The sequence below is a fragment of the Rhinichthys klamathensis genome, unplaced genomic scaffold, assembly GCF_029890125.1.
Source record: "Rhinichthys klamathensis goyatoka isolate OS25496 unplaced genomic scaffold, OSU_Roscu_1.1 h1tg000119l_1, whole genome shotgun sequence".
Lineage (NCBI taxonomy): Eukaryota > Metazoa > Chordata > Actinopteri > Cypriniformes > Leuciscidae > Rhinichthys > Rhinichthys klamathensis.
The window spans coordinates 942,908-970,493 of record NW_026606656.1 but is presented as its reverse complement, the minus strand read 5'-3'; the positions used below and the strand labels follow the sequence as shown (position 1 = coordinate 970,493).

Genomic DNA, 27,586 nt, shown 5'->3' with positions numbered 1-27,586 from the left:
TGTTGACTTAAACGGGAAAAGTTTTAAACCTGCTTTTAGCCTCTTAACAACCTTAATGTGTCATTACAAGTGCACAGCCATGTGAGTGAACACAGTGAATCTGACTCCAGTAAATGTGAAAGATATGAATAAAAATGATGTTTATTCAGCCAGCTCACATACCCGTATTTTCTTCCTGTTTTCGGTCGAAGTCCACAGTAGGCGATTGTCGAGTGCGCGCGCGCGATCATTGGTAACTAAGCAACAGTGGAGACTCAGACTGTCAGCCGATGACGGTGCTGTGTGGTGTTCTCTATGTGAGAATATCAGCTCAAATGGATAGTTCGGATTCGGATAGTTCATCCGAATCAGATGTTGAACACGTGGAGGAGGTTTGATCGCGCGCGCGCTGCGCGCGAACTCGACAATCAACTACTGTGGACTTCGGCCGAAAACAGGAAGTAAATACGGGTATATGAGCTGGCTGAATAAAGAGATTATTCCTGCCTGCAGCCTTCGTGAAAGCTCGGATCACAGGAGACTGATATATCAGCCCAGGCATCCACGATCCATTGCCAGATAGTGGCGTAAGTCGGCCGGCGCTGTCTCCGCGTCTTGGTGAACGTGTGTTCACCATCCATATATAAGCCGCTCCGCATTATAAGGCGCACTGACGTTTTTTGAGAAAATTAAAGGCTTTTAAGTGCGCCTTATAGTGCGGAAAATACGGTAAACACCTTAATCGATCCGAATGAAATTTCGATCGGATTGAAAGGGGTGATTTTTTCCTTTTCTAATCTGATCGAGAGGACATGTAAACACTTGATCGGATTGAAAACCAAAACTGAATGGACTGCGCATGTGCAATGGCATAGAAATAGCATAATGATGTATGACGTGCGGAACGAGCTGTTCTTCCTGTCATATAAATGAGTGTCCCGTCAGTCATTCTAAAATTCTCCTTTCACTCTGCGTCTGTGAAGTGGAGCAGGACAACGTCCCACCAGTCCTTGTTCTTTCAGGATCCTCATCCACAGAAGACTGGTTTTGGGCACGGGGAGGGGCATTTACAGCGTGATAAATATAAGCAGCATGGCACAATGGTTCATATGTCATTGTCTCCAAAGTATGACCAGAAATGGATAAATATTTAAGTCTGCTGTTAAAAAATAAATAAAGAACCAATGTAGGAGAATGGTTATTTTGCACAAACAGTGGTAAACTGTATATTCGTTCAGTGTGCACATGTCAAAAAATATATTCCGATTTGAAGCTTGTGACATATACAGTAAACACGCACATCAACCCGATCACTAATTAATGTCGTAGCGTTCATGTAAACACTACATTCAGATTCATCAATTGGAATGAATTCAGTTCGATTGAAACAAAAGTTGTGCATGTACACATAGCCACTGAGTAATGATGCTGAACATTCAGCTTTGACATCACAGGAATCAATCACATTTTAAAAATATATATTAAAATAGAAAACAGTGTCCATGAAGTGTATAAAAAAAATCATATTTTTTCAATCATATTTTTCAGTATTCATGTCATCTCAGTCATTGAAAACCATACCTTTATCCTTATTAAAAATGACATATTCCTAAAATAAGATTTTGATCACCTCCAATTTGAACAGATATTAACAGTGCAAATAAAAATAAATAATTGCTTATTTCTACTCCTGGTCAGTTCTTTTAAGGGTCTATTTAAGCATAGGTCAAAAATCCAAAAATGAAATGAGGAAGCTCTGTGGCATTAGTCAAGTGCTGCAATGCGACTTACATAGTATAGCAGGTCAGTCCAGCCCTCCATGGTGATGCACTGGAAGACTGTGAGCACGGCAAACAGGATGTTGTCAAACTGGGTAATACCATAGTTAGGTCCAAGCCAGTACTTTTTACATACTGTTCCATTTGGACACTTCCGAGCGCCAGTTTCATTCCCGCAAGGAAACTCCTCTCGGATTTCATCTAACAGAAAGAATAGGGTGTAAGAAAGAGAAAAAGGTGAATTCTTTCATAAATAATTCAATTGTGCTACTTGTGATTGTGACATTCCATGATCTCCAAAACTGGCATCAAGTGACCTACCAGTGATATTGTCAAAGCATGTGGTATGAAATTTGCCCATATAGAACTCTAGACCAATGATGGCGAACATTAGAATGGCAAAGAAGAGCAGCAGACCGATCTGCAGCAGTGGGATCATGGCTTTCATAATGGATTTGAGAACAACCTGCAAGCCTAGAGGAAAGAGAACAAGCATATTGATATTGTCAGAGGTTTTAGTGTTTGTTTTTGCAGCATAAAATTGGTTGTAATCCAATTTGACAGCTTGTAATATGGCACAAAATGTATCATGATTTAGTATATCATCATACTTCAAATATACTAAATCAGCATATGAAAGCAATTCTTATGAACTGTATATTCAAGTCTTCTCAGATCATGTTTTGAACAATGAATATAATGATATTTAATCTTCCCCTACAAATCAGCCCTCAAATCACAGTTGCGGTTGCATTTTTAAACCAATTGGTCACGTGACATGCAAGAATTAATGCCATTTGTCTTCAGCAGGGTTTCTGCAGGTTTTATGAAGATACATTTAAGACTTTTAAAGGCCTTTTTAAGACCAAGTAAAGAAAATTTAAGGAATTGATTGAAGGGAACACAATATGTTCTCTAAATGTAAATGTCTAGGGAGAAACACAATGAGTTGGATTAACAACACTTCACAGTTTAAAAATACTACTTTCACCAGATATTGATTACTTTTTAATTCATTTTACCAAAAAAGTTTGACTTGTTCTGCTTCCACCCACTAGAACATGGAATTTATGACATTATTACTCTGTGTTTTGTCTTGTTTTCCAGTGCAAATTTCTAAAGAATCTTAAATCAAGATGCATTTACTGAGATAAAAAAATGACAAAATATGAAGTCTTGTTTTCTGTAAAACTGATTATGAAAAAGTTTGATAAAAAAAAAAGAACAAATATCTGCCAATGTGCTCAACTTAATTCAAGGGGAAGTTTGATAACTCATTGATATATGTTCTTGTCCTAAGCATAAACTCACTTAATTTTGTATCATTTTTCAAGACTTAATTTGCATTTCAAGTAAATGTATCTAGATTTAAAGATTTTTAGATATTTTTATTTTTCTTTCAATGCATGCAACATTTAATGCCATGACTATAAATATAAAACGTTCTCCTCTGATTTAAGACCTTTTTAAGGCCATAATTAGTGTCAGGGTGAATTAAGACTTTTTAAGACTTTTTTAAGACCCGCAGAAAGCCTGCTTCAGTGACTTCAAACCTAGTGCGATGCATTTTTTTTTTTTTTTTGGAGCTTAGCAGTACAAATCACATCCACTTTCATTGTACGGAAAGCATATAATTGGGGATGTACTGAAATTAAAATTCTGGACCTGAAAAATAAATTATTAAATTCAATAACTTTTCAAAAACTAATCTGAATTTAAAAAATACAAGCTTTTATTTAAAGTAACACACAACAATTGGATAGACAGTAGGCCTATATTAAAATAATATAAAATATCAATATATTAATATCAATATATCATTCTTCATTAAGTTCTATGCAACAGAATCAGATTTAACAGATTTATTTCGGATCATTTTCGGCGGCCGAAATTTCGGTGCACCCCTACATATATAATACATCAAATTGAATGAATTGGAACAAATATGTTACTCACTTGGAATCCCAGACACAAGTTTGAGAGGTCTCAACACTCGAACAGCACGCAGGGTCCTCAGGTCAAAGTCTGAGCCCACTGTTGACAGTATTCTGGAGAGAAATAACATTACAGAATGAATCAGAGGACCAGTTTAAATCAGTTTAAACTGGGATAGTGTGGTAAACAGCAGTCCTTGTACTAATAGAGGATTAGCTTTTGTTAATCAGTGACAGTTTAGATTTTTTTAAAATTGAGAAAAACATGTATAAAGGGTGACAAAGGTACATGAACAGAGCTCATGTAAATCTATTTACATCGTGATTAAGCTAATGCCCATTCTGAACACTGACAAAATTAAAATCATAAATGACTGTATTAAGGCTTCACCTGGTCAGACATCTACGCTACAGTGTGTGAATCATGGACTCAAATACGATAAGCAGTGGGCATTAATGGTTTGAGAGAGGATGGCACACACTGCCCGTCCCCCCGCAGAGTGAATGTCAGAGGTCCATGCGCAGAGAATAGAGATAAATGTGGGTACCGCTGCTTTGTATTCATATGACCTTTATTTGTGCAGGAAAGTCACTGGAAACTGATTCTCTTTAATGATAACATGCAGAGAAGAACAAAGACGTGAATCCAACTGAATCAATACAGCACGGATAGTGAAACATATATGACAGGAATTTTAATCAACATTCAAACCCACAGATGTAGCAACAAATGATCAGTTTTATCGCCACATGAAGCCTGTTTTTGAAGACAACTGACAACCTAAACTTGCTTCATTTTGCATGACATATAGAAAAATGTCCATTGAGATATATTTTAACCCGTCGATATGAGTGTCAACTGTTAAAGAAAGCTGCTGCTATCATCTTTGTCTTTAGTAGAACAAACTAAAAGCAACTAAGGGCATAGAAAAAAAAGCAAAGGACATAGATGCAGAGAGGCAGGAATCATGGAGGTTGAAGGAAGACTAGTTATTCAGTTAATATTAATGTAAATTACTGGGGATGGACAGAAAGCCAAATGAGAAAGAAAGGGAGAGAGAGAGAGAGAGAGAGAGAGAGAGAGAGAGAGAGAGAGAGAGAGAGAGAGAGAGAGAGAGAGAGAGAGAGAGAGAGAGAGAGAGAGAGAGAGAGAGAGAGAGAGAGAGAGAGAGAGAGAGAGAATGAACAGAGCAAAATGGGGAGGCGAAGAAGAGAGAGAGAGAGAGAAAGAGAGCCAAAGGGGGTTGGAGGAGGAAGAGGGAACAGAGAGAGGGGAGGAGCTGGATGAGAGTGAGAGGAAGATGCTGACTGGCTGATTTATTCCCATCTCTCCTCGTCTATTTATAGAGCTGCAGTCTGAGAGCCACCACTGTCAGCTGTACCTGACTTATTATACAACACTTTCTCTCCCGTTCTCTAACACACCAAAGCACTCATTTTTCTAGGAGGGTGAGGACTTTTCATTGACTTCTACTGTTTTATAATGAGCTAATGATATGTTTGATTTGTAACCCTAAACCTAACCCTCATGGAAAGCCTTATATTTTCCTTAAGAATAAAATAAAATTTCCTTATGGAGACTGTTGGCAGGTAATTTCAGGTTTTTACTATCGAGGGACATTTGGTCCACACAATGGGTCTCATTCATGAAACATTCGTAAATATACGAGTAAATATGCGATTAATTTGCGCGTAAAGAGACCTTCCCGAAAACTCTTCTCCTGATTCACAAATACTTCGTAAACGTCAGATGTGATAGTGAAATGTGTGTGTGTGTGTGTGTTAATGAATTCCAATCAGTCGTAAATGGGATGCGCGTGCACGTTCATTCTCAATTACCATAAATCCCGCCCATTAAATCCGACTGACAACTATATATGGGCATCATATTATGACATGAATGCGAATGAAAAAAATATATAATTCTCAGATGCAGAAATTGAAGTTTTATTATCAGAAATTCATTCAAAACGCCACATTTTATTTTCAAGCGTACATAGTGGCGTATCGAGTCCTAAAAGAAAGGAAGCTTGGCAGCATATTACAGATGCAGTTAATGGAGTTTCATCTGTTAATCGAACATTCCCAGAAGTGAGAAGAAAATGGTTCGACATTAAGCTTGAAAGCAAAAAACGAATTAGTTCACTTCGGAAAAATAATATTCAAACTGGAGAAGGACCACCATCGCAGATGCTATTACTGGCTCTCATAATAAGAAAAAACTTATGTAATTACTATATATAATATTTTTTCAAAATGCTGTGCAACTATGTACCCGATTAAGGTGAATTAAAATGCAGCCTTATTAATGAGCAAAAAGTTCGGGCGTTAAGCGCACTATTTACGCGTGGCTGGGAGCAGGTGTAGATTTCTTGTGTACCAACTAACATTTGGAAAATACGAACATTTTAATGAATCCGAAAATTTACGTCAGAACCACTTTACACACGATTTACACAAAAATTCGTTCTGCTCGTGTTTCATGAATGAGACCCAATGTGGGTAAATCCTGACTCACAGCTCATACACATTAACATCATATACACATTAACAAACATACATACACAAATAAAATTACCTAATGCTTGAGTGAACATTTAAAATTACCCTAAAAAACAGAAACAAAAAAGTCAAACCACTCAAAAAACACAGATTATTTGTCTTGTTGTTTAAAATTTTAGTGCACGTTTTGAAACAAAACAAAACTCTGTTGCAACGCACTGTAAACATGTTGGTGCCGTGGCCTACCTGCATGTAAACAAAACAAAACTAAACGGGACAAAACAAAACAAGACAAGATAAGACAAAACAAAACACAATCTGTTCTAACGCTGTGAACATGTTGGTGCCGTGGCCTACGCATGTAAACAAAACAAAATTAAATTAAATATTTAAATAAAATAAGTTGCCCTTACTGGAGAACCCCACCTAGCTCAAGGCCCCCAGGTAATTTAAGAATGATACCCCTGTTGTAAAGGTATACATAAAGTGTTTCTTCCACTAAACTGGTGTGCTAAGAGAGAGGCTTCGCTGTTTTGCAGGAGGTTCAGGAAAGTGTGTGTGGGCTCCAGAGGAGCCCCCAAAGAATCTGACAGATTGAGCTTATGGGATACAGAGGAGAATTCACAGGTGTTTACACTGCACTGACACGGGGCAGCCCACAGGGAGGCATCTGCCAATCCATCTCACCACAATCCCAGACACACACTGTGAGTGTGGGAGAATGTGTGTACGGCTAGGAGTGAGAGAAAGCGGCAGTGTTTTTTGTAGCAGTGGACGTAAATGTAGGTCAGTGCTGCTACTAGTCAAAACACTACTGTTTAGTTACCAATACTGTATGAATGTAGCAGCAGTGAAGTCAAAAACACATTCACGTTCTTTTTGTTTGTTTAGAGAGTCGATGAGGATGACAACTCCCACCACAGACTTCCTCACAATACACCATATCCCCATAGCAACTGGCAATTCCTCATTCAGACAGTTTCTACGGTTACTGGGCCCTTCTCATTCATAACTGTTTCCATGGGAACAAGAGCCATTTCTCATTGATAGAATTTTAGCATCACTGTGCTAACAAGGCAAAAGGAGGGGTTTGGTGGATCTAAAAACATACAGCATCTACATACTCTGCAATCTGTCCAAAACAGAGTAACATATTGTTTTTACAAAATTAAATAGCCATAGCATAATCTCTACATACATATGCGGGAAAACAAACATGTTTAGTCACTGTGAAATATTAAAGTGCCCCTATTATGGATTTTTGAAAATGACCTTTCATGTAGTGTGTAACATAGCTCTAAGTGAATGAAAACACCCTGCAAAGTTTTAAATCTGAAAGTGCACCGTATATAAAGTTATTGTCTTTCAAATGTAAGAGTCGACTCTGAGTCAATGAAATGAATCGTTTTTCAAACGAGTCATAAGCCGTTTCTGTTGTTGTGGCGTCAAGACGAAACATTAGTATATTGCCCGCCCACGTATTGCACGCGCAGACACCAGGGAAAACTTGAACCTCAAACCGTCAGCTGATTCCTGTGGATACTGGACAGCATCATGTCAAGAAGACGCTGTGCTCTACAATGTGAAGGGTAAAGACAGTTTTTTTTTTCACTACCCAAGGACGAGCATGTGAAGAATCAGTGGTTAAAGGTCCCATGACATGAAATTTTCACTTTGAGGTTTTTTAACATTAATATGAGTTCCCCTAGCCTGTATATGGTCTCCCAGTGGCTAGTAAACCGAGCTTTGGCTATCTTTCAATGCCTTTGAGAAAATGAAAGCTCAGACGGGCTGATCTTGAATCTCCTCCGTATGACGTCATACAGAGGAAAGGTAACCTCCCCTTTCTCTGCTTTGCCCGCCCAGAGAATTTGGCTCGCCCATGAGAAAAAGAGCTAGGAAGTTAGAACGCGCGAGCGCGATTTGAGTTTTTCCTCGAGAGATATCATGGCTTCATCCGAGCCTCTGAAGAAACAATGGGTTAATTTTATTTTCTCTGGAAAAGCGGCGACACAACTTCCCAAAGTTTTGTATGGTCCAAACATTTCACCGACGACTGTTTCCTCAACTTGGGCCAAGACAGAGCTGGCCTCGATGAACGTCTGAAAATAAATCGATCGAGCTACCAAGCAACAATTTCTGATGTTCAAGTTCAGACAGGTAATCTTTCTCTCAAAATCGTTCAATACTGTTTATGCATAAGTCAAGCCAATGACTAAAATATCAACTTCACGTCGTTTCTTTTAGTAGGATGAAAATAATTTAATAATGTTATTTATTATAATACTGGTGATTTTAATGTATGCATTTCAATGTTTCAATGTCAATGTAAACACCTTGAGTCCAACACAAATTTCCCCTTTGGGGACAATAAAGTGTATTTAGTGGCAGTTAGAATATTAAATGAAGGGACTGGGGAAATTAACTCTTTTTCAGAATAACTTTTACATTGTATATTGTGTATGTGTATAACTTGCGTTTTTATGAGAAGCCAAAGGAGAATTTCCCCATTGGTGGACAATAAAGTTCAAACTAACAAACTAACCAACTAACTATATACACAAGGTAACACATATTTACATTTATACATTTAGCAGACGCTTTTATCCGAAGCAACTTACACAGTTGACTGAGTAGGGTGAACTTGACACTAATAAATTCCTTGGGTAATACAAGTACAATCAATGACCCTAACTGGAGGCATATAATTAATATATGTGATAAATTGCATAATAAATAGCATAATTTGTTTTGAAAAGTTAATTTAATGTTAAAACAAAAGCATATGTTACACCAAAATGTGAGGTTTAATTTGAGATAATTTATATATATACATATATATATATATATATATATATATATATATATATATATATATATATCAATCATTAATTCCACATTACTATTGGATACAACCTCAATCAAATATTTCATAAGAAAATTATTCATGTTTTTGGAACAGCTAATCCATTGGTGTACAGGAAGGTCTTATTGCAATGTTTTGGCTATTTTCATCATTTAACCATGACCACTGTGTGCATAAATGGTGTTTTTGTGCACTCTCTGCTTCATGTTGCAGCTGTTTTACATCAGATTTCAATGTGTTGCTCAGTGTATTTCTAGCGGGAAAATAAAGAGAAAAAGAGAAAGGGCTATTAATGTGTGTTATATCAAAGGACCAGAGTTGAGGTGTTGAGAGGGGACATATCATTTCATCTTCAAAGTGCTCCTCAACTGAAAGACATATCCGCCATTTACCTTCCACAGCAAAGAGAGAACAGCTGTGAGCAGAGAGAGAATATCAGCATGTGAGTGTGTGAGGAAAGAGAAAGTTCTTGTGTCTCAAGGTTTTGCTGGATGATTGATCATCTGCAGTAGTGAAAAACAGGTTACTGCAGCAGCTCCTGCATAGACTGCTCTCATTGGCTTGCTCTGCTTCTCCTCTCTCTCAGTCTCTCTCTCATACACATACAAGCCACTGCTTGTTTCCAACCTACTGCTTCTCCAGTTGCATCTTTCCCTTTCTCTTCTCTTTCTCCTCTCTCTTTCTCTTCGCTAAACCCTAGGAAACATGGAAAGACAAACCCAAGATCTTACCCGGTTCCCTTTTCTCCTTCACCCTTGCTTATGTATTTATTTGCCATCTTATTAGATTTTGAATTCTGAAAATATGCACATACATAAACAGGACAATTGCTCAGCCTACTTCAAACGTTGCACATGATGAAGACTCAGAATAGAGTGAGTAGAGAGAAAATGGCTGCAGCAAACAGGGCTATAGCTCTCCTCCCTACTGCAGCCAACACACCCTCTGACCCATTTACACGCACACACAGTCTCTGAAAGATCAAACAGGAGAATCTCATGTACATATACATATAAACGCAAACACATATACATACAGAGAGAAAACAACAAACACCTATGCGTGTACCCTTTAAAAAATACACAATGGTATGGTGTAATACAGACAATTTCGACAATTTTTTATTTTGAATATTTATATTCGGTCTGCCAACTTCTCTTTGCTATATCATCAAATATGCAAATAATAATTTATAAAAATTGACAATTAACATAATAAAAAAATTATAATAATAGCATTTTATAATAAACTAGCATTTTATATGTATATATTTTAGTTGACAATGTACTAATAAGACTTGTGTCTTTAGGTTGCACATCTATCCTGTTACCATCATATTGTCCCTTTTAAAATAATTATACACTTACTATACATATTTTCACTTCATATTTTATTTTGTTAGGTTTTACATAATTGGACGAGCTTAATATGCCAAAACTACAATAATGACATTGTACAGTAAAATTTGGTCATTCAAAAGTAGAAATTTGCAAAAATATCAGCTTTCAATTCTCTACGATACACCTTGTAATTTCACCTTGAGCACAAGGCTTATAATGTCAATCCTGTTAGAATCAACCCTGTTTTCTCATAATTATAAGCCCTTGTTAATGTTATATTAACCTATTAAAATTTACCTCAAGTAGCTATTAATCACATTTATTTGTCTAACTAAACGTTTAAAATCTTACAAAAGTTTACTGAAAAAGGCACTTGGTTCTTAGAATAACTGCACAAAAAACTCACTAAACACACCTACATGCACTTCTACCCCTCTTCAGTACAACTCAGAATATGACAGAGCTGAGAATCAATTTTCACAACACCCACCATGCGTTAAACTACCAATAACAACGCATGAGATCCAGCAGTTCTGTGTTAGTAATCATGCTAACTGAGCTACAATGGTTGCTCAATCAAGCTTGTGGATTTTAGGTCAAGTGGCAATATCTGCCTGAGCCAACCTTTTAGCACCTCTCCTTTCAGTCCTAGTTCTCTAAATTACAAACTAAATTGGATATGTGAGCGAATTTGATGTACGCAGAGATGGATGGAAAGGCTATAACATGCATGCTGGAGAAGTAATGTACTGCAAGATGATAGGCAGTGCAGACAGACATTATAACACTATAGATTCAATTTCACAGTATTTTTTCAGAAACATACAATACCATTCAAGAGTTTCAGGTAAGACATTAAATTGACAGAAAAATCCTGTTCTTTTGTACTTTCTATTTCTTTAATTTCAGTATTTATAAATGTTTCTTGAGCACCAAATCAGCATATTATAATCGATCATGTGACACTGAAGACTGGAGTAATGAAAATTCAGCTTTGCCATCACAGGTTGAAATTACATTTTAAAATATATTACAATAGAAAAGTTATTTCAAATGGAAATAATATTTTACAACATCACTCTTTTTACTGTATGTTTCATTAAAAAAAAATGCAACCTTTGTGAGCATAATTGACATCTTTAAAATATTAATAAAGAACCTTAACTGCCCTAAACTTTTGAACGATTATCATTATCATCAGATGCAGATCAGGAAACTCAGAATTTTGACTAACGTTTTGGCAAAGTTATCAACAAACATTCTCCAAAGTAACGTTAATAGAATGTTATCTGCTCTTTAAAAAAGTTCTCAAAACGTTAGCACATATGTGTTTATATTTATAGAACAAAGAAAAAAAACTATTTCATAACTATTCTAGAATCTGAGCCTCAGTATTGGCATCCACCGTTCTGATTATCTTAAAAGTGCAACATCAACTTAAACGTAAAAGACTGTTCACGCCAAATTCAGGGCTACTAAACAATAAGTAAATACATTTTCAAACAAAACTCTTCGCATAGTTTTCACACAGACCAGTCCATTACTGAATTTTCGTTATTCTCTTGAAATGGTTTGGATACCTGAATGAATGCCCTATTAAAATAATCATAAAAAATATCTGGCCATTCAAAAAATAAAGGAATTCCCTTTCAAGGGAACTCGAGCTGCATCAAGACGCTGTGGGAACGCCCCTGCGTGATTGTGTCATGAAGCACATTTAGAATTAGTCCCATGGTGTGACGAGACGTCATAGGCGGGTGACGTCACAGACCAGGAAACTATAAAGCTTACCCATAAACAGACCGTGCTAGCTTCTGTGTCTTCAGCAAGCGCTCTCTGCGATACGGTCTCAGTCTATTTGATGTTGTTTTGTCATTGCACAATCACTATATATATATATGCACATATATATATATATATATATATATATATATATATATATATATATATATATATATATATATATATACAAATTAGTCCTGTAGTAGAAAACGTTGTGGCACCAAGATAGGCTACCATGAAGGGGGCCCTTAGGTTTGCGACAGCCCCAGGGCCCTATGTGGTTTCAATCCAGGCTTGGATGAGAATACAACTTATTAAAATAAAACAAAGATGTGTTTTGTGCATTACATTGTTCTGTTAATTATATTGTTCATGTTTTTAAATAAGTATACTGCAAGCTCGACATGCCATTATAAGGCAAAAGCAAATCTAGCTGTCTCTAACCATCAGATTTTCTTGTTATACTCTTCCTTCCTCCTTTGCAAAAATCATGATTGTCTACAGCCCTGTGCTGTCCAATCATTCTTCCTTCTGTATGGTTCTCTTTTTTTCTGTCAAACTCTCTCTAGTGACATTTGTAGTGTGTCCTCACCGCTTGTATCCACAGTGCTGCTCTGATCTTAGCTCACCATGAGCTCATTAGGTCAGGAGAAAAACATCACTCGCCATGCGGTTACACCTCACATACACTCACGTCTACACAAACACATGCAGATTTCACGTAAAATAAACCAAACTGACAAAAGCATTCACCCATAAACCCCTTTAAAAACAGAACATAACAGAAGGCAATATTTCAAATGGCTTGTTTATATATTTAAAATACCAACACAGACATTTAAAAGAGCTTGCTGGGTAAATTCACTAAACAGTTGCACCACTTTTACACCTGTGTTTTATTCACTAGCCACCCTTAATCCAGTTTAACCAGGCATTATCTAAGCTTTCATGTAGCTCAAACAAGCTTTCCTGTAGCTCAAACAGTAGAGCATCTACACTTGCAACGCTAAGGTCATGGGTTCAATTCCCAGGGAAAGCAAGCACTGATAAGAATATAAATATGTACCTTGAAATGCAATAAGTCGCTTTGAATAAAAGCGTCTGCCAAATGTAAATGTGAAATCTGCATCAGGTGTATTAAAATTAAGTCTTTGTCATTCTTTTCAGCACAAACACACCTTTTTCTATGCTAAATATGATCATTTTAGAGTGCCTAAGTCAGTGATATCTGCCTGGTGCAATTATTGCTATTACTGCTCATAAAAAGCATGTGGCAGCGACAGCAAAAGTACTTCACAGTAAAACAGTAACAACAATGAACCCTTTTCACAGACTGTGATGATGCATTTCCACAGTTATCAACATCGCAAATGTAGTAAAGTTATTTATTATTATTATTATTATTATAACGCTATACTTTGTGTTATAGTACCTTGGCATTAAAGTACAAAACATGATCCCAGGAAATGTGGAAAGGGTCCATACCAACTTTTCTGCAGTATAGGTACCAATACAATGCTTTCAAATACTGTCATATTTGAAAGATGATCTCTGAATATCGATACAGAACTTATTTCTTAAAAAAATTAGAGTGCTACAGGTTTTTGTTGTGACATTGAAATTGGTGAGGAGAATTTAGAAATTTCCCTTAGTATTGGATTTGCATAATTGAGTCGGGTGCTAAAACTGTGCAGTGTGACAAACAACTGTATCAGTGGGTGCAATTTATTTTTAGTGAATGCAGATGTGTTTGTTCTGACTTACCCAGTAAGCACCACTACAAAGTCCATGACATTCCAGCCATTACGTAGGTAAGAGCCCTTGTGGAAGGCAAAGCCCAGGGCCAAGATCTTAATGCCTGACTCGAAACAGAAAATGCCGATGAAGTAAGGTTCTGTATCCTCCTGTGAGAGAGAAGACAAAGGAATGGACAAAGAGAAACAAGAGTGTGTAAACAGGAATCAACCACTGGATTTCTTTAAAAAAAATTATTTCAGAGACACAATTAGTTATCGTGTTTTCTGTAGTTATGTAGATTCTGGTATTACAGTGTACTGAAACAAAGAAACACTGATAAACACAACTGCAACTCACCAAGCGCTCTGACATAGGTGTCTTGTCCCCATCTGGAAGGTGTTGTTCCAGGGCTAGGACAATGCAGTTAGCGATGATGGTAGCCAGGATCATGTACTCAAATGGAGTGAGAATCACAGGTCAAGGAAAACTCTTAAAACAACATGAATGCTACAACAGTTAAATACCCCTTTCAAAATATGTGGGTTTGTAGAAATTGCTTTTAGTTTATGTATGATATAGACATAAGACAAAATATAAATAATAAACGCATATTTATAATTTCATATTTAAAACTTTAACATTACATTAAATAACATTTAAAATGAATATAATAAGATATAATAATAATATAAAAGGAAGCAACACACAATATAACTATAATATATACAAATTGGAAAAGGATAATTGTAAATTTAGTTATAATTTTGTATTGTGGAATAAGCTATGTAAATATGTTTTGAGGCTTCTTGAGAGCAGCACTAAATTAAAAAAGTTTTATGATCTTATTTTTAAGATTTAATCCCTTTATTTTTCGAAAATGCTAAACATCTTACATACACTTCAACGGGTATGTAAACTTATGAGCCAAAGACTCTCTGAACATCAGTGAAGAATCAATACATCTGATTCTGAGAGGGCAGACATTCAAACAGTCGCCCTAAATTGATTACTAAGCAAAATCATATTAAGCGCCTTGTGCTAAATACAGGTCAAGTCAAATACACCAGTGATTTTGCTGAGTTCAACTGAGAATCAAGTCCCACCTCACTTTGAAACTGCTTCAAATAGTAAATGTAACATCATGCTCACCATGCATGGGCCAAACAACATCTCACATCATCTCCTTCTGCGGCTGGCTGAGCCTGTGGCAAATAAGCTGCTATTCATGCTGAAGTAACACACGCAGTGGATGAGTATGAGTCAGGCAGATTCTGTATGCTTTAAATGACCTCATCACTCGCCACTGGTATTTACTGCAGGCCAATTTGTGTATGTGTGCATGTGTGTTGAGAGTCAGTTTGAGCTTAGAAGGTTAGAGCCGCCTTTGTGATTCAAAGTGACATGCCTCTTTGGCTCACTAAACACAAGAACTTAAGGGTGGGTAGGATACGACTATCAGGACGGTCACACACACACAAGCTCTGTTTCAAAACCTAGTGAGCTGCCAATGCAGGCGGCAATTTAAAGTCGACAAATTATTTATTCTATATTGTGACATACATCTGTGTGAAACGGATTATCGAAAAAGAAAAAAATACAGGCTTTCTATCCACTGGTTGTTGATTGGATGGAGGCTGATCTAATTGTGTGCTTGCCATTGTTTGTGCTAAACATATGCACAGATGATTAATTTACAATAAGATCAATACCATGCATTTAGAGAATAAATAGAGTGAATTTTAATTAATCGTAGACTCACTCCCAATGCAAAGGCTCCTCCACTCGTTTTGGGCTAATTCTAAGGCAGAATAGCATGCATCCTTCATGACTACATAACATAATCCCAGAAGGCTTTGCTATGAGCTCAGTGCAAAAATAATTCCAGAGAGAAATATCAATAAAAATGATAATTCAATACCAACAACTACCTAATTAAAAACTGAATTTTTATTTATGAGTAGTGTATTTTTATGCCTTTTTTTCTTTTTATCTTATACTGTAGGCTGACTGTTAGCAAAGCAACAAGCTAATGGCACATTAAAGGGATATTTCACCACCAGTGTTGGGGAGTAACTAGTTCCCTTTCGTAGTCACTCCGAGTTACGTCGGATGACGGAGAATGGGGGTTTCGCCAGAAAGCCTATCATCTTCGAGTATTAAAAAACGAGCCAATGGCAAGAAATGCCATGGGGCTGCGGAATTTGCATAATGTATCTCCGCCTCACCGCGTGAGTATTTAAGGAGAGACACCTGCAACAGCAGATCATGTTTTCGCTTCGGAGCCAAGAGCATCTCTTCACTCCACAAGCCAAATCCTGAGTTTCTTCAGTGACTTCATCTCTTCGAGACGAGCGAGCTCTCCGGTGTTGGTGTGACGGCGGTATCCAGCGAGTTTCACATTGCCTGCGATCTGAGCAGTGGTCTGCCAGTCTGTGTGTTCTCCCTGGTCGCTTCAACATCCGCGGAGTTTTTTTCTCTCACTAAAGAGCTGCACGCGGCACGTCTTTTTAAAGACGCGTCTTTCTAAGACGATCTGCCCGTGTATTTCTGAGTGTGGTATTCTGATAGATTCAGCTGATGGGCGCGAGCGCTGTTTGAGTGTTTGGGCGCGCTCAGACAGCGCTCGTGGGTGTGTCACGTTCTCTCACTGGGAACGTGACCATCGCAATGTAACGGTCGAGACTCGATGAGCTCTTTAGAGTGAGAGTCCCCTCATCCACACCCCAATCTATTTTTCTCCACGTGAGATAATACTTCGGCTGGTGGCCAGGGTGACCTAAGACTGCCGTCTTAGGTCACCCTGGCCACCAGCCGAAGTATTATCTCACGTGGAGAAAAATAGATCGGGGTGTGGATGAGGGGACTCTCACTCTAAAGAGTTCCGAAGTTTGGAACTAAGCCGACGAAAATCCCTCGGTCCACACCCCGTCTTTCACATTGCAACCCGCGTGGTCCCGGGTGAGTTCACCGGCCCGCCCGCGGGCCCGCGGTCTCATTCGGTCCCCCGGCTGATGAAATCATGTATATCACCGCATCACAAGGTGAGCTGGAGTCCTCTAGAGATGATGGCTCGTCTGTGCTGCCGTCCTCGGATGTGCTAGCATAACGAGTTTGATCCAGAGTGCACAGCTATGCTTCCCGGGCTGCCGCGAGTATCGGGCTTGTGTGGAACCTTCTGCCATGTCCTGAGCACTTAAGGCTGATGATTGGTTTTTGGGGGTGGCGAACCCAAATCCTTTCTACCCGGACGTGCATGAAGAGATCATGAGATCTTGGAAGTCTCTTTTGACTTTTCGCGACTGCTCAGTGGCCTCTTCCGCCTTCTCTGCCCTTGTAGAGGCCGCGGCCTAGGGTACACTGGGGTTCCCCCTGTGGAGTGTTCTGTGGCAACACTTATGTGTCCCCACAGCGCCTCCACCTGGCGTGGCGACCCTAAGCACCCCTCCAATGCCTGTAGGTTCTTGTCTACTCCGGTGGCGGGGACCTATAGAGCTGCGGGGCAGGCTGCCACCTCACTGCGTGTTATTGCCATCCTTCTGGGTGTTCAATGACATGCACGAGGGTAGGGCTGATTCAGGGCTCATCCTTGAGCTGCCTGCCGTCACCGACCTTGCTCTACGAGCGACGTAGGTGACCGCACGCTCCCTGAGTCAGGTGATGTCCACATAGGTGGTCAGACATCTCTGGCTAACCTGGTTGATGTGCGCGAGGCTGAGTGAATACGTTTCCTCAACTCCCCCATATCCCAGGCTGGCCTCTTCGGCGGCGCGGTCGAGGACTCTGCCCAACAGTTCTCGGCCGCCCAGAAGTGGACTGTGGCTATTTGTCTGACCCCGTGGCTCTGCTGCCTCCAGCCGCCGGCTCAGACGCCTCAGTCCGCTTGCTGCCGAATGCGCCCTCCTGCGACTTCCGCCCCCTCCCGCCCGGCCCCCAGCAGCACCGGGCCGCGCCGTGGAGTTGGTCGCAGGAAGGCGCCCCTGCCCGTACCAGCCCCGCAGCCCCGCTAACGCCAGGCTTGCGGCGCTCCCGTTACGGGCAGCTCAGATGTGGGTTGCAGTTCTTCAGGGAGTGGTTGCAGGGCCACTCCTTCCCCCGGTGGAGGGCTGGGGGAGAATCTTTTCCAATCTAAACCAAAGAGCTGCATCCTATCTCTGAGCCCTCAGAGGGCCGGACGACAGTGCGCGACGCTCCCGGGCCTCGCCGCTCTCGTCCCCCTCTGTCTCTGAGGGCGCGGATGACAGTGTGTGCCGTCTCCGGACCACACCACTCTCGTCCCCCTCTGTCGCCAGACCCCTGGCAGAGCAGACCCCCGTGGAACGCTGGTCCTTCCCTGGTCTCCTCTGTCAGGACGCGGAGTATGACCGTGCCCCCGCACCGGGCCGCTATGCCACCCACGCCTGGGCCGGTCACTCCGCTTCGCTGCCCCTCCGGGGGGACGTCTGTGGTTCGGATGATTCCGCTGGTTCAGTTCTTGGGAGCTTGGTTAGAGCTTCCCAACCTGTCCCACTGGGTCGCCCGAACTATCAGGCTCGGCTATGCGATCCAATTCGCACGGTCTCCTCCCCGCTTCAGGGGAGTCCGTTTACTATGGTCGGTGGCAATGCCCCTATCATGAGAGCGGAGGTTGCCACCCTGCTGGCGAAGGGTGCAATCGAGACTGTCCCTCCAGCCGAAATGAGGTCAGGGTTTTACAGCCCGTACTTCATTGTCCCCAAGAAGACCGGTGGGTTACGGCCAATCCTGGATCTGCGCGTCTGAGCCGCTCCCTTCACAGGCTGCCGTTCAAGGTGCTCACGGCCAAACGCATTTTAGAATGTGTGCGGCCACAGGATTGGTTTGCAGCGATAGACCTGAAGGACGCCTACTTTCATGTCTCCATTTTACCTCGACACAGACCGTTTCTTCGGTTTGCTTTCGAGGGGCAGGCATACCAGTACGCGGTTCTCCCATTCGGGTTGGCTCTGTCTCCTCGCGTCTTTACGAAGGTCGTCGAGGCAGCCCTTGTTCCCCTACGCGAACACGGGGTTCGCATCCTGAATTATCTCGACGACTGGCTAATATTAGCTCACTCTCGAGATCAGGTTTGCGAACACAGAGACCTTGTGCTCCGGCACCTAGCCCGTCTGGGCCTTCGGGTCAACTGGGAGAAGAGCAAACTTTGCCCCGTGCAGAGGATCTCTTTTCTCGGTATGGAGATAGACTCGGTCGCCATGTCCGCGCAGCTTACGAGCGAGCGCGCACACTCACTGCTGACTTGTCTTCGACAGTTCGAGGGCAAGAGTGTGGTCCCACTGAAACTTTTTCAGAGGCTCCTGGGGCATATGGCATCCGCAGCCGCGGCAACGCCACTCGGATTGCTTCATATGAGACCGCTTCAGCTGTGGCTTCGCGATCGGGTCCCGAGGTGGGCATGGCATCGCGGTACGCTCAGAGTTCCAATAACTCCGACCTGCCGTCAGACCTTCACCCCGTGGCGGAACCTCAGCTTTCTACGGGCCGGAGTTCCCCTAGAACGAGTTTCCAGGCATGTTGTCGTCTCCACAGATGCCTCTGTCACGGGCTGGGGCGCCATGTGCAATGGACATGCAGCAGCGGGCTCCTGGACAGGACCCCAGCGCCTCATGCATGTCAATTGCCTCGAGTTGCTGGCAGTACGCCATGCCCTGCACCGCTTCCACGCGCTGCTCCTGGGTTAACACGTACTTGTCGATTCGGACAATACTGCGACAGTAGCGTACATCAACCGTCAGGCTGGTCTACGCTCTCGCCGTATGTTGCAACTCGCACGCCACCTCCTCTTATGGAGTCAGAAGCACCTGAGGTCCCTTCGTGCTAATTACATTCCAGGAGAGCGGAACCTTGCAGACGACGAGCTGTCACGGCTCCGGCCAACCTCTGGCGAATGGTGACTCCATCCCCAGTCGGTCCAGCTGATATGGGACCAGTTCGGGGATGCACAGATAGATCTGTTTGCCTCCCACGACTCATCCCATTGCGCGGCACGTATGCACTGGCGCACAACTGGCCGCAGGGCCTACGCAAGTATGCGTTCCCCCAGTGAGCCTTCTCGCACGGACTCTGTGCAAGATCAAGGAGGACGAGGAGCAGGTAATTTTGGTCGCCCCATCCTGGCCCACCAAGACCTGGTTCTCCGAACTGATACTCCTCGCGACAGCACCTCCTTGGCCAATTCCTCTGAGGAAGGACCTCCTTTCTCAGAGACGGGGCACCCTATGGCACCCTCGTCCCGATCTTTGGAGACTCCACGTGTGGCTCCTAGACGGGACGAGGCACGTTTGAGTACCCTGCCACCAGCGGTGGCGGCTACCATCACTTCCGCTAGAGCATCGTCCACGAGACATGTCTATGCGTTGAAGTGGAACCTCTTCGTCAACTGGTGCTCTTCTCGCCGAGAAGACCCCAGGAGATGCTCGATCAGTGTCGTGCTTTCCTTCCTGCAAGATGGGTTGGAGTGAAGGCTGTCTTCCTCCACCCTGAAGGTGTATGTGGCCGTTATCGCCGCTTATCACGAAGCAGTTGAAGGTAAGTCTCTTGGAAAGCACGACCTGATCATCAGGTTCCTGAGAGGAGCGAGGAGACTGAATCCTCCTCGCCCTCCTCTCGTTCCCTCTTGGGACCTCTCAGTGGTCTTAAATGCCCTGCAGAGGGCTCCCTTTGAGCCTCTGCAATCAGCTGAGCTTAAGTTCCTGTCAATGAAGACAGCGCTCCTGGTTGCACTGGCCTCCATCAAGAGGGTAGGGGACCTGCACGCATTCTCCGTTGACGAAGCGTGCCTGGAATTCGGGCCGGCATACTCTCACGTGATTCTGAGACCCCGGCCTGGATATGTGCCCAAGGTTCCTACCACTCCCTTCCGGGACCAGGTGGTGAACCTGCAAGCGCTGCCCCGGGAGGAGGCAGACCCAGCCTTGGCACTGCTCTGTCCAGTACGCGCCCTCCGTGCTTACGTAGACAGGACGCAGTGTTTCAGGACCTCAGACCAGCTCTTTGTCTGTTATGGTGGGAAGCTGAAGGGAAAGGCTCTCTCCAAGCAAAGGTCGTCTCACTGGTTAGTGGACGCCATTGCTTTGGCATACCAGCAGCTAGGTCGACCATGCCCCCTTGGTGTGACCGCCCACTCCACCCGGAGTGTGGCGTCCTCTTGGGCTTTAGCGCGTGGCGCCTCGCTAACAGACATCTGCAGAGCTGCAGGCTGGGCGACACCTAACACATTCGCCAGATTCTACAATCTCCGAGTGGAGCCAGTCTCCGCCCATGTACTGTCTTTTTCAAGCTAACATGGGAGCTGTTAGGTGTCTCGCTTGCTCGCCATTCCACTCCACGGACTGGATACGTGCGATATTTCCTCAGGTGAGCCTTCCCCTCTGAAGCCCTGAGTTCCTCCAGCACTGTTGACGCTGGCGCCAGTGTCTATTGCCTGTGCGTCGGCTAGGTGCCTCCGTGTGCATGGTTCCTCCTCTGAGTAACCCCCACATGTGTATTTCCACTGTAAGCCTCTTTGAGCATGTGTCTTTCCCTCGGCAAGCCACCTTGCCACTCCTGGAGTTGAAAGTAGATGCCACCCCTGAGTTCAGTCTCGGCTCCTCAGCGAAGACATGATCTGCTGTTGCAGGTGTCTCTCCTTAAATACTCCAAGGTGAGGCGGAGATACATTATGCAAATTCCGCAGCCCCATGGCATTTCTTGCCATTGGCTCGTTTTTTAATACTCGAAGATGATAGGCTTTCTGGCGAAACCCCCATTCTCCGTCATCCGACGTAACGTCTCCGTTCCCTACTCAGGGAACGAGGGGTACATCCGTAACCGAGATGTTACATGTAACAAAATAAATGTAACATGTAATCCGTTACAGTTCCTAAGAAAACAAATGTGTAATTAAATGAGTTGCTTATGAAAATGTTAACGATTACAAAAGTGGTTACATCTGAATATTTTCTGTAAAAGCTAGGATATGTTAAATAAAAATTTGTTGCTTTGCCTGTTTGTGATGTGCATGATGCCTCCTGGCATTTAAAGTCTGTTTAGTAAAGCAATGCTATTCTGATGCTTTAGATTGGCTCTTTTGTTTGAATTTTTAGCGCACAACGTCTGCCGTTTATATCAAACCACATTGTCGCTGAAAGCTTTAGGCTACAACCTGTCTGAGAGTTGCCACCATGGCGGCGAGTGATAAAAATGCGTTCCAGTGCTGGAAATTTAAAGATCGTTTCATCCAGAAATCTGCATTTAACCTTGGAACAATCTCAAAGTAAAAAGAGGTGCTAAAGTCTGATTTTGTGGTGGCTGATTCAAGTGATGAAGGATTTTGAAAGTCCAACCGTAATCAGTGTTGAGTACTACTGTAAGGTTAACCTGCCTGGTTTAAATGTTTGAAAATGATTAATAGTTGAAAACAGTCATTAGAAATTTAGAAAAGTAATCAAATGTTATGAGTTACATTACTTCAATAAAGTAATTGAAATAGTTACACTACTTAATACATTTTAAATAGGGTAAATTGTAATCTATTACCTAATACATTTCCAAAGTAACCTTCCCAACACTGTTCACCACTGGCCAAATGGACTTTCAATAAAACGTGGCTGCCAATGCAGTCGAAATCATTGATACCTGACAAGAGAAAACAAAGAAAAAAGACTGTTGTCTTCAAATAGGTAGGAAAACTTCAACACCCATAATGTGCTGAGTGTGTTGCCGTCCAAGGCCACTCCAACCAGTCTGCTATGGACACGCTTACCAGAGTCAAAAACTGCCTTGCTTAACTTTTATACTTATATATAACTTAGTTATAGTGGTGTAGACTTGTATCCAGGTGCAAGAATTCAAAGAGCATTTAGAAAGTTACTTTTGTGTTGCCAGTGAAGGATTCAGCACATTGTAGGCAGTGGCTAAAGAAGCGTAAATATGGAGAGAACACCAAGATGGAAAAAAACCTCTTTGTTGATAGCCAAAATTTCCAACTAGATTAGCAAAAACAGTTTTCTGTCGAACATATCTGTCGAAACAGAGAGAGAAGAAGAGATCTGGCATGCTTTCACATAATCTGTACAGTAATGACTCCAGCTCCTGTAATACCCGGCAGTCCGTCCAGCATTACAACACATTAACAAACTCTGTGCCTTTTAATTAGCCTGCCTGGCCTCTGCTCCGAGTGTGTGTGCATGTTCTTCCACATGCATGCATAATGATATAAGTGTTGTTGTGTGTGATCATTCTAGTGTCTAATTTAAATACTACTGTTTGTGTGTGGGAGTGTGTGCGTTCACACACCCATCGGGGTGGTATGATGAAAGAGAAAGTGGCGCACTCTTCCTCTCTAGTAGGGTGGATGAATGGACATCCTGTTCCTGCTCTAGAGGCCAGTGTTTGTGATATGGCCGCAGAGTGTGATGTGGCCGCAGCGTACGTTTTGATGCTTTGAAGACCCTTCGCACTCACTCTCCTGCATTGTGAAAAAGGTGCCCATTTAAAGATAGGATGAATATGAGACAATGCTATGATGTGCCCCGCCAGAAAACTGTTATGAATTATGAACCCACCTTCCTCCCTCTGCACAAAACTATATATAGCAATGCCATTGAGATAAAAGAAAGTGGTAGACAAAGGAAGAGAGAAACTGTCCTTTCTCTGCCTGTGTGATGGCCTCAGCGGCGCTGGCCTTGTGAATGCTATCTGGACGCTCTGAGAGGTCATTCCTGTTAGGAATGAGGTTACACAGCTGGTATAGGAGGTCATGACTAAAAATCACATAATGCAGGAGTCTTAACATGGTAGGTCATTCTGCTGCCTCTTAAGATTCCTAATTTTCACCAAATTCTAAGACATCAGTGCATGTATATGTTGTGGAAAATGCAATTCCAAAATAAACTACGTAGAGCTCAGTGGAAAAAAAAAAATACTCCCAAAACCGCTTAAGTTTAGGTTCAGATTTAGTTGTTGATGAAGAAAATTAATTTTATTTAGCAAGGAAGCATTAAAATGTATTACTGTATGTAACAAAAGTAACAGTAAATACATAATGTTACAAAAGTAAAATATCAAATGTCAAATAAATGTTGAGCTTTTAAACTTTTTCTATTTATCAACGAATCCTGAAAAAAAATCGTATAGCAGTTTCCACAAAAATATCAAGCAGCGCAACTGTTTTCAATATTGACAATAAGAAATGTTTCTTGAGCAGCAAATCAGCATATTAGAATAATTTCTGAAGGATCAGGTGACACTGAGGGCTAGAGTAATGATGCTGAAAATGTATGTGTGAGTGTGTCAAGTGCCCTTCAAAAGTCTTGCACTCATCTTTTCCCTCTAAATCTGTTCTTCTCACACTCTCCCAGCACCTTATGCTTCTCGTCAATCTCTCATACACCATCCCTTGTCCCCTCAGTCGGCTGCTCCCTCGCTCTACCTCTACCACTGAACCTGTGAATTCATCATCTCCCTCCATCAGCCAATCTTCATTCGGCCGAGTGCAGTCTGCACCGTCAGCACGGCGGCCTGACACACAGCTCCACAGAGAGATGGATGGAGAGAGATGGAGAGACAAGTTGAGACAAGAAGACTGAGTGAAGGAAGAGAATATAATCTGCAATGGGACCAAAAGACAGAAAGATGCAGATGAAGGTGGAGGACAGACACAGGGAGGCATTAAAGAAGAGAGACAGATTTTAAGATATGAACTGTTTTAAAAGTGTTGCTAGAGTGAAGTTTCAAAAGAGACTTCTCTCTGGTGACATATACCAGAATTCTCCAATTATTTAGTCCTCGTAAACCTCACCAATTTCTCAAGTTCGACCTTAAGCTCACATTCAGAACTGCCTCCATCCAGTCAAGCTGATGGATAGAACCAAGATTTTAAAAGTGCTATACGGAACATCTATGCTAAAGTAAACTAACAAACTGTGGAAAGATGTTTTAATCTGCATACTAGCTGATGTAAACAAGTTAGATTAACAGTCATATGGCAACATCATTTAAAGTTTATCAAACACGACAGGTTGTATACATAGGAGCAAGTAAGGATGTACATTATCCACACATTCTCTCACAAAGCTAATCGAGATAAAATTGTCACGATCACCTATCACCTCTGCACTTCATTTCCCAGAATCCTTTCTGCTTCCCACCTGCACACACTCCACCATCACCCACGCCTGCCATCGATTACCCTCATCAGCCACACACCATAAAAGCCTGCACCACACTCTTCATGATGGTCTGGTCTATGACTAGGACTGTGATACTTACACCTCTATGACTCTCTCCACATCTCCATCTCCTTCTTGGATTCCCTCTTCAGTCTCATTCGTGCTTGCCTTCTACACCCATAAGAGACAGATACACATCCTTAATCTTTTGAATACAGCAACATACTGGCGTGTGTGTGAACTTCCCAAGTCTGTTCATGTTAGTGAAAGTGAGAGCCTGTTCTTCCTGTCTGTTCAGGCGTGATCGGAGATGGTGGTCCTTTCCCTATACGCTGCTGCTGATGTGTGTGTCGGGCCCACAGAGCTCAGTCACGAGCCTGGAGGCCAGGAGGCAACGCATAACCCTACAGTTCCTCCCAAAGAAATTTTGGGAAGGGGCCCCCTGTCACGGCCGTGGAGACCATTCCTAGCCCTAGTGATTTAAGCTTCAGCATCCATAGATCCCTCGTCATGGCCACTGAGACCGCTCCTTCCTAGCTTTCTGCACTGCCGGCACCTCCCTGGCTCCCTGTATCGCCAGAGCGGCCCTGGAGGCTGCCCATCCTGCCAAGACTGGCCTGTTTAGCGTGAGGTCAAGCCTGAGTACTGTCACGATCAGCTGTCACCTTTGCACTTCATTTCCCAGAATACTTTCTGCTTCCCACCAGCACACACGCCTGCCATCAGTTACCCTCATTAGCTCCACACCATAAAAACCTGCACCACACTCTTCATGATGGTCTGGTCCTAGGACTACCCGATGTACTGGATGATTACCTTACCTATGATCCTTACCTCTATGACTCTCTCCACATATTCATCTCCAGTTTCACTCGTGTTTACCTACTAGACCCGTAAGAGAAAGATCCACACCCTTAATCCTTTGAATACAGCAACACACTGGCATGTGTGTGTGTGTGTTGTGCAACTCACCTGGCCTTGGACTGTTCATCGCCTTCTCTGTTGATTTTTGCTGAAATACTCACCTTGTGCACTAAACTTGTTAATAAACTATTTGATTGTGTACTCGCCATCTCTCTGCGAGTGTTCCCTGACAGAAAAATACTAATTAAGAATAATAATTGATGTCTCATATATTATTGATTGGAACACACCACAAAGCCATACATCACTGCCACTATTTTTTTAAATCTGAATTTTACCTTGTCGATTTAGCAGTAAAAAAAAAAAGTATTAAAAGACAATAAATTGCCTTTTCCCAAGATATGTTTCAAAACAAACCACAAGGACAAGCAAACCAGGATTACATTATTTTAAACAGCAAAAGTTATTCAATGAAGTAACGTTTGTCTAAACACTTCGATTACAGACCTGTATAAAGGCTGTGAATAAATTGATGCAATTTCTTTCAGTACTTTTATGTGTAACAATACAAAGGCACAAAAATTTCTCAATATTTAGGCTAATTTAAAGTCTAATTAAAAGCTGTGGTGGCAAATAATTTCTTCTGTATGCTGACATACAGATACTAACGGATTATCAAAAAAGCTAAAATGTAGGCCAAAGGTCAAAATGTTGGTTCTATGCATCAGCTGTTGTTTGGATTTCGAGATCTGGGCATTACACTTGAAAAAAAGAAAGGCAGGTAAACGTGAGCTTGCAGGGGTGGGGTTTAAGCAGACTAAATGATTGGAGAAGTTCAGCATAAGTCTACAGAGAAAAGTCACCAGATGACCGTGTTATGACATATTGATTAAAAATTACAAGATCACTTTAAAAAAAAAAAGAAGAAACATCGTTTACAATAAGATCAATAACATGCATTTCAAATAATAAATAGGGTGAAATTTCCTTTTGTGCCTGTTACGTCTCCTGATGGCATAGACTCAGAGGTATGAGGAAGACGTACATAATAAAAAATAAAAAAAAACACTCCTATAGTTTTAGTCTCCGGGGAGCACTGTGGGTGAATGAACAAATTACTGCAAGCAGGTGGTTCGCTTTATTTACAACACGAACGTTATAATTTACATAAATGAAAACAAACAAATAAACTTAATTACAGCTATATAAAGAATTGAAAAATGATAATTGAAATAAGCCACAGAGACAAAGAAGATGAGCTCTGCTAAACAAACAAAATAACAAAACCAAAGCACACTAACTAAGCCCCACTCTCTAAACTAACTGAAAACAAAAACAGAAAATAAAGAATTCTTCAGCGCTTAACACGCCATAACTAAAGCTTCACTAACTAACCAAACAAAAATTTCGTAATAGTTTCAGCAACTGAAACTTGCAGAATTTTAGATGTAATTCAAATTTACATTAAGTCAAATTTGGCTCGTCAAGCATTCCCCACCACTACTTGCTTTTATTGAAGAGTTGCAAACTACAAAATCCTATACAAACAGCGGGATCAAAATGGCTGACTAGACACATAAGAACTTATCACACACAGAAGCCGAATGAGTTGAAGCAATCAGACAGACAGTTATACTGC

The 27,586-nt window shown here is 41.6% G+C and overlaps 1 protein-coding gene across 22 annotated transcripts in view; it reads right to left on the bottom strand.

Annotated features, from left to right (window-relative positions):
- cacna1aa (calcium channel, voltage-dependent, P/Q type, alpha 1A subunit, a) overlaps positions 1–27,586 on the bottom strand; it is a 118,904-nt gene that overhangs the window by 79,903 nt on the left and 11,415 nt on the right. For all 22 annotated transcript variants that reach the window (XM_056255154.1, XM_056255153.1, XM_056255150.1 and 19 more), the window contains exons 2-6: positions 14,276–14,382; positions 13,946–14,085; positions 3,714–3,805; positions 2,079–2,231; positions 1,771–1,958 (exon numbers count right to left, since the gene is read on the bottom strand). In XM_056255154.1, the coding sequence (XP_056111129.1) occupies positions 1,771–1,958; positions 2,079–2,231; positions 3,714–3,805; positions 13,946–14,085; positions 14,276–14,382 (680 nt within the window). The remainder of the gene's footprint in view (positions 1–1,770; positions 1,959–2,078; positions 2,232–3,713; positions 3,806–13,945; positions 14,086–14,275; positions 14,383–27,586) is intronic.